At 40.8% G+C, this 8,399-nt stretch overlaps 1 protein-coding gene across 1 annotated transcript; it reads left to right on the top strand.

Moving 5' to 3' along the window:
* Positions 1-3,295: 3,295 nt before the first annotated feature.
* LOC128659718 (gastrula zinc finger protein XlCGF8.2DB-like) lies at positions 3,296-5,420 on the top strand. The gene is made up of 2 exons (XM_053713292.1): positions 3,296-3,392; positions 4,151-5,420. Exons 1-2 carry the CDS (start codon positions 3,329-3,331, stop codon positions 5,227-5,229), a joined length of 1,143 nt encoding a protein of 380 aa, XP_053569267.1. The 5' UTR covers positions 3,296-3,328; the 3' UTR covers positions 5,230-5,420.
* Positions 5,421-8,399: the final 2,979 nt, after the last annotated feature.

The raw sequence follows: 8,399 nt of genomic DNA, 5'->3' as shown, positions 1-8,399 counted from the left end.
TAATGCTCAGGTACTGAGGTCTGTGGCACCTGTGTGATGTGATTGTGGTACTGTAGTGAGACTGGGTACTGTATCATCCCATCGTACAGCTGCTAATGCTCAGTTACTGAGGTCTGTGGCACCTGTGTGATGTGATTGTGGTACTGTAGTTAGACTGGGTACTGTATCATCCCATCGTACAGCTGCTAATGCTAAGGTACTGAGGTCTGTGGCACCTGTGTGATGTGATTCTGGTACTGTAGTGAGACTGGGTACTGTATCATCCCATCGTACAGCTGCTAATGCTCCATTACTGAGGGCTGTGGCACCTGTGTGATGTGATTGTGGTACTGTAGTGAGACTGGGTACTGTATCATTCCATCATACAGCTGCTAATGCTCAGTTACTGAGGGCTGTGGCACCTGTGTGATGTGATTGTGGTACTGTAGTGAGACTGGGTACTGTATCATCCCATCGTACAGCTGCTAATGCTCAGTTACTGAGGTCTGTGGCACCTGTGTGATGTGATTGTGGTACTGTAGTGAGACTGGGTACTGTATCATCCCATCGTACAGCTGCTAATGCTCAGGTACTGAGGGCTGTGGCACCTTGTGATGTGATTGTGGTACTGTAGTGAGACTGGGTACTGTATTATCCCATCGTACAGCTGCTAATGCTCAGTTACTGAGGGCTGTGGCACCTGTGTGATGTGATTGTGGTACTGTAGTGAGACTGGCTACAGTATCATCCCATCGTACAGCTGCTAATGCTCAGTTACTGAGGGCTGTGGCACCTGTGTGATGTGATTGTGGTACTGTAGTGAGACTGGGTACTGTATCATCCCATCATACAGCTGCTAATGCTCAGTTACTAAGGGCTGTGGCACCTGTGTGATGTGATTGTGGTACTGTAGTGAGACTGGCTACTGTATCATCCCATCGTACAACTGCTAATGCTCAGTTACTGAGGGCTGTGGCACCTGTGTGATGTGATTGTGGTACTGTAGTGAGACTGGCTACTGTATCATCCCATCGTACAGCTGCTAATGCTCAGTTACTGAGGGCTGTGGCACCTGTGTGATGTGATTGTGGTACTGTAGTGAGACTGGGTACTGTATCATCCCATCATACAGCTGCTAATGCTCAGTTACTAAGGGCTGTGGCACCTGTGTGATGTGATTGTGGTACTGTAGTGAGACTGGGTACTGTATCATCCCATCGTACAGCTGCTAATGCTCAGTTACTGAGGGCTGTGGCACCTGTGTGATGTGATTGTGGTACTGTAGTGAGACTGGGTACTGTATCATCCCATCGTACAGCTGCTAATGCTCAGTTACTGAGGGCTGTGGCACCTGTGTGATGTGATTGTGGTACTGTAGTGAGACTGGGTACTGTATCATCCCATCGTACAGCTGCTAATGCTCAGGTACTGAGGTCTGTGGCACCTGTGTGATGTGATTGTGGTACTGTAGTGAGACTGGGTACTGTATCATCCCATCGTACAGCTGCTAATGCTCAGTTACTGAGGTCTGTGGCACCTGTGTGATGTGATTGTGGTACTGTAGTTAGACTGGGTACTGTATCATCCCATCGTACAGCTGCTAATGCTAAGGTACTGAGGTCTGTGGCACCTGTGTGATGTGATTCTGGTACTGTAGTGAGACTGGGTACTGTATCATCCCATCGTACAGCTGCTAATGCTCCGTTACTGAGGGCTGTGGCACCTGTGTGATGTGATTGTGGTACTGTAGTGAGACTGGGTACTGTATCATTCCATCATACAGCTGCTAATGCTCAGTTACTGAGGGCTGTGGCACCTGTGTGATGTGATTGTGGTACTGTAGTGAGACTGGGTACTGTATCATCCCATCGTACAGCTGCTAATGCTCAGTTACTGAGGTCTGTGGCACCTGTGTGATGTGATTGTGGTACTGTAGTGAGACTGGGTACTGTATCATCCCATCGTACAGCTGCTAATGCTCAGGTACTGAGGGCTGTGGCACCTGTGTGATGTGATTGTGGTACTGTAGTGAGACTGGGTACTGTATCATCCCATCGTACAGCTGCTAATGCTCAGTTACTGTAGTCTGTGGCACCTGTGTGATGTGATTGTGGTACTGTAGTGAGACTGGGTACTGTATCATCCTATCGTACAGCTGCTAATGCTCAGTTACTGAGGTCTGTGGCACCTGTGTGATGTGATTGTGGTACTGTAGTGAGACTGGGTACTGTATCATCCCATCGTACAGCTGCTAATGCTCAGTTACTGTAGTCTGTGGCACCTGTGTGATGTGATTGTGGTACTGTAGTGAGACTGGGTACTGTATTATCCCATCGTACAGCTGCTAATTCTCAGTTACTGAGGTCTGTAGCACCTGTGTGATGTGATTGTGATACTGTAGTGAGACTGGGTACTGTATCATCCCATCGTACTGCTGCTAATGCTCAGTTACTGAGGTCTGTGGCACCTGTGTGATGTGATTGTGGTACTGTAGTGAGACTGGCTACTGTATCATCCCATCGTACAGCTGCTAATGCTCAGTTACTGAGGTCTGTGGCACCTGTGTGATGTGATTGTGGTACTGTAGTGAGACTGGCTACTGTATCATCCCATTGTACAGCTGCTAATGCTCAGGTACTGAGGTCTGTGGCAACTGTGTGATGTGATTGTGGTACTGTAGTGAGACTGGCTACTGTATCATCCCATCGTACAGCTGCTAATGCTCAGGTACTGAGGTCTGTGGCACCTGTGTGATGTGACTGTGGTACTGTAGTGAGACTGGCTACTGTATCATCCCATCGTACAGCTGCTAATGCTCAGGTACTGAGGTCTGTGGCACCTGTGTGATGTGACTGTGGTACTGTAGTGAGACTGGCTACAGTATCATCCCATCGTACAGCTGCTAATGCTCAGTTACTGTGAAAACTCCTATCAGGGCTCCTATAATAACAGGGGAATTAAAGAGACCGTTATTTTACCTTGTTACAAAGAGATATTCATGTACTGAAAAACAATCATTTGTTCTTATGTTTGTGGACCAGCTTTACACAGACATTTGCTTCCAAAACCTAAATAAACTGCTTTATGTGCACATTCTCCATATGAACAAATGCATTTAATAAACAGTGCTCTTTCATATGTGTGATATACATGTTATTTAGTTTAGTGCTATGTGACTGCAGCTAGAAGAACCTACACAATATACAGGCACAAGGATTTAGCATCTGTTATTTGTAAGGCTGTTGGTTCTTCCTATAATGTTCACATCATTATGTGTATTCTTAATTTGTTTTATAGGCTCTACAAGACCCCCAATAGAGATCAGCCGCTGGTATAGTTAGAACGGCTGATGGAACCTTCTGAGTGGGCCAAGACAATGGAGCCTAATGCTAATATGGACTCACATGGGTTAGGTGAGTAAATCATTAGTATATTATGCTGGTATTAAAAATAATAAATATTACATTTTGAAAGTAGTTTAAAGAAGGTGTGGTTTTTTTGTACATTTTTTACCAAACTGAAACGTAAAAAGAAAAATTCAAAGAAATTACATTGCAGTCAAATAACTATTAAATCAAATGACTTTACTTATTTTTTTACCAGTAATTGACCCATGGGGTAGATTTACTAAAGGTTGAGCGGACATGATTTGCTATAGCGAATCATGTCCGCTCTACCTCGCTAAATGCCGACAGGATACACTGTCGGCATTTAACATTGCACAAGCATTTCTTGTGAAATGCTTGTGCAATGCCGCCTCCTGCACATTCAGGGCCAATCGGCCCCTAGCAAGGGCGGTCAATCATGTCGATCATATCAGATCGGGATAATTTCAGTGCGCCACCTGAAAGGTGGCGGAGAAGTTAAGGAGCAGCGGTCTTATGACCACAGCTTTATAATTTCCATTTCTGGTGGACCAGAAACGATGGGGTGTCGCTGCAGAATCCGCTGCTTGTTAAATTGACCCCATAATCTTTAAAGTAGAAATAAAGTGTAGTTTTGTTCTTGTTAAATTCCATCATTTACAAATACAAAGCATTTTAAAAAACAATAAATAAAATATTTAACATTGTAATTGAGTAAAAATTCTTTAAGTAGATGAGTTATAATACATATTGACACCATGAAAATTGTATTTATAGTATATCCTTTTATTACATTTTATTTATAGATAATAGCACAAATACAATACATCAATTAATACCAGAAAGTCTGAATACGCTGAGAGCTAGCGGTGATCACCTAACGCTGGATTTGTCCCAGCAGACAATTCAAGATAATAATCAACTGATGGAAATTGGGCAACGCACAAACTCCTCAGCGAACAAAGACTTGAAACATGAAGAAATAGATCACCTTTTGCACAAAACAATTCCCAAAGAGGAGAAACCTTCCGAATTTACTGAGAGTTCAAAAAGTTTTATAAAAAAGGAAACTTCTAAATCAGAGCAATTGACTGAAGCACAGGAAAAGCCTTTTAAATGCACCGAATGTGACAAAACGTTTGCACGTAAGTTTTGTCTCCAACAACACCAAAAGCTTCATACAGGGGAGAATCTTCATATCTGCAAAGAGTGCGGAAAAGTTTTTGTACAAAAATCTAAACTGATATGTCATGAAAGGATCCACACAGGTGAGAGACCGTACAAATGCAAACAGTGCGGGAAAGGTTTTCCAGAAAAACGTACTCTTGTGATTCATGGAAGAACCCACACAGGTGAGAAACCGTACGCATGCTCAGTGTGTGGCAAACGGTTTAAGCAGAAGCCAGCCCTTGTAAGCCACCAACGAGTTCACGGTGAGGAGACGCCTTTCATGTGTACGGAGTGTGGGGAAGGTTTTCCAGTAAAGAGTCTTCTGAAATCTCATTTACGGACTCACAGAGTGGAACGACCATTTACTTGTACAGAGTGTGGGAAATGTTTTCAACAAAAGTGTCATCTCAATTATCACATGCGGATTCACACAGGAGAAAATTTATCCACTTGTAGAGAATGTGGGAAAAGTTTTATACAACGAATTAGTCTCATTATTCATGAGAGGACTCACACGGGAGAAAGACCTTTTACATGTACCGAGTGTGGGAAAAGTTATACACGGAAGTGTAATCTTGAAACTCACAAGTGTATTCGCCCAGGGGAGAAACTATATGTTTGTATAGAATGTGGGAAAAGCTTTACACAAAAGAGTAATTTCATTTATCATCAAAAGTCTCATAGAAGGGAGAAACCTTCCTCATGTACAGAGTAAAGAATCTTCTCAAATTGTATTTGTGTTTAATGATGGAGAGAAACCGTACAGAAGAGTAAAGCGTAAGATTAGTTTAAAGCATTATAGGGGTCTCCTAACCCTGCAAATGATTCCTACTGAGCCTATTTAAGTCATTGACTGGGCATAATGTGGAAAATATTTAAATAAAATATCCATCTGCTAAACCACCATTAGATCTACAGGGAGAGTAATTTTATATTCACAGAGTATGAGAAAAGCTATAGACAAGAGTCAGATCTTTACATTATTGTAATATCCCACTTGTGAATGTTTTCTGCTCTTCGTGTCCTAGTTACTCACAAACCTGGCACTGCCCAAATGCTGAACCCTCTTGTCACACCATCTAGACGACTTACCTGCTAATCATTATTGCTAAGACTCCACCCCTGAATGATGCGCCTCTATCTGAACCACTAGTCTCCGCCCCCAATACGCCTGGTCATACCTGTTACACACTGTCATGAGTTATAATAGGTTGTGCTTTACGGTGTGCATTATTTAAACATTTATATGTATAGGGAACTATATCACTAATATATTCATACAGGAGAATCATGGGAGATGTTTTACAGATAAAAACTCTGGTCTAGAGTGACTGACACACAAGAAGTCTGTTGTGTGTGCAGCATTTGCCTAATGCTTTTCCCATAACAGAACATTTATCAAGTGTTAGTTACATAGAATCACCTAGGTTGAGATGTGATGGTTTAGTACATGACGCAATAGCAAATTGTACACAGACACGGTAGTAATCTGGTCTAACTTAGTTTATTTTATGCAAAAGATGAAACATATAGTGGGCGAATTCAATGAAATGAAAGTTTCACTAATTAAACTTGATGAGAAAAAACATCTGATTTGCATCTTGAATTGATATTTACATTAGTAATGAGAATGTGAAGATCTATAATTAAATTAAAGGGACAGTCTACTTGATCTTTTTTTATTCACTTTTTTTAGGCACAATGTTAAAAATGTTATTTATCGATGACAGTGTTTAGCAACAATACACATTTATATATGAGGAGAGGGCATAGGTGCAGCATAAAAAAACAAAGAAATAGAGAAGAATTGAAATAGAAATACAGATTTTGATGGTAGATGACCTCACAACTTATTTGGTCTGACCATATTCCTAGCCAAGACCATTATAAGGCTCATTTCCATTGAAGCTACCAAAGTTATGACAGCTAAAAGTAAATAAGATAAATCCACTTTTCCATTTTTGCGAAAAAAATCAATTTAAGCGACCACCTCCTCTATTGTGGGGGTTTTTTACTTCTTCCATTTCTTAACTAACAAATCTTAAGTGTAGCAAATACCTAAATAGCCAGCTTCTTTCTAGCTTTGGATATCCCGCCACCCATGATATTGAAAGGAGCCGTTGTTACAGCAATTCCAATACTAATACAAATATCAAATGTCTTCTGCCATATTGAGATATTAGGGCAGCTCCACCATATATGGATATCTGACCCTACTTCACCACATTTCCTCCAGCATTCGGGAGATTGTGTGGGGAATATCTTATACAACCTCAAGGGTGTGAGATGCCAATGTAAAATAATTTTAAAGTATAATTCTAAAGAATTGGCGCAATGTAATGTTTTCTTAATGAGAAAATGGTTGTATGTAATTTCTTATCTGTAATATCCGTTGCAAGATTTCTCTCCCAGGTTCCAAGCTGCTACGACCTACCTCCCACATAAGCCATCAAAATTCCATAATGGACCGTCAGGGGTCCTCTGCTCTGAGGTTTAGAAAATCCACAAGATTGCATAAAACTATATAGTCTATGGCATTCAAATTTAATTCAGGAAGGTTGGTGCTAAATACTTAAACAGAGCTGTTCTTGTGTTAAGAATTGTTGCTGGTCATATAAATTAGACTGTTGCTGATACCCACGTGTCCCAGTGGGTTATATGAGAGTTAGATAACCCCATAATAGTCCCTTTAATGAATGTATAGACGACGGGTGTAGTGCTACCTGAGAGTAGTGACATAGGGATTTCCAAAACTGTTTTGTAAGATCACTACATTACAAATCCTTAGTCTGCTACTGATAATCTGGGATCCAAGAAACATCAAGCAAGTCAAAACCAAGTGGGAGAAAAGCCTGTTCTATCCTTTTCCAGCCCAGAGTTTCTCAAACGGAGCTCCAAGCAGTGATATGGGTAAGACGAGCTACCTCATAGTACACTGTGATATTGGTAGAGAAATTCCTCCTTGCGTATATATTTTATAGTATGCCAATGGTACACGGACGATTAAAACTAATGTGGTGGGTGGAACTTGGTTTCCATGACCAATTACATTTAAGGCTCATACCCCTTCTTTTGTTTACCTTTGCACATGTTGTGCCGAACTGCCACTCCCCTATGACACGGACCTTATGTGCATCGGATCTGACGTCATGGGGGCGGACTTAATGGATTAGTAAGGTATTTAAAGAGTTTATTATTTCAAATCTGTTTTATAAAAAATTGGGCATTGATAAAGGCTTGTTCCCCCCCTCATCCAATGCCGAGGTTCCAGTTATCGTATGGGAACTTGGGGGGGGGGGGGGGGTAAGTGGTCTATCTTTTGCTTTCTTGCCTTTCTGTCACTAGTAAATCCTTTTTTGGGGAACACTTTGTTAACCTGTTTATATACAGGGTATTAATGTTTAGTCCCTCGTGCTAACAAACATTTAATTTAATTAATAAAAGTTATATTTTATTATACAGGAGCTGTGCACTAACCATTTCTCCTTTTTTTGTTTTGATTCATAGTTTATGGAAGTGGGTTGAACCTTACTTTTATAAAAGCCAATTAAGTACACTTGGATTATAGTGCCCGTGTATTTATATGTGTGTATATATATATATATATATATATATATATATATATATATATATGTGTGTGTATGTATGTGTGTGTATATATATATATATATATGTGTGTATGTGTATATATATATATATATATATATATATATATATATATATATACACTCCCAGACACACACACAAAGATATATATCTTTTCTTCTACAAGATATGACGAGTCCACGGATTTCATCCTTACTTGTGGGATTTATCCTCCTGCTAACAGGAAGTAGCAAAGAGCACCACAGCAGTGCTGTATATATAGCTCCTCCCTTCCCTCCA

Source organism: Bombina bombina, chromosome 5 (genome assembly GCF_027579735.1).
Source record: "Bombina bombina isolate aBomBom1 chromosome 5, aBomBom1.pri, whole genome shotgun sequence".
Lineage (NCBI taxonomy): Eukaryota > Metazoa > Chordata > Amphibia > Anura > Bombinatoridae > Bombina > Bombina bombina.
This window is presented reverse-complemented; position numbering and strand designations above follow the sequence as displayed.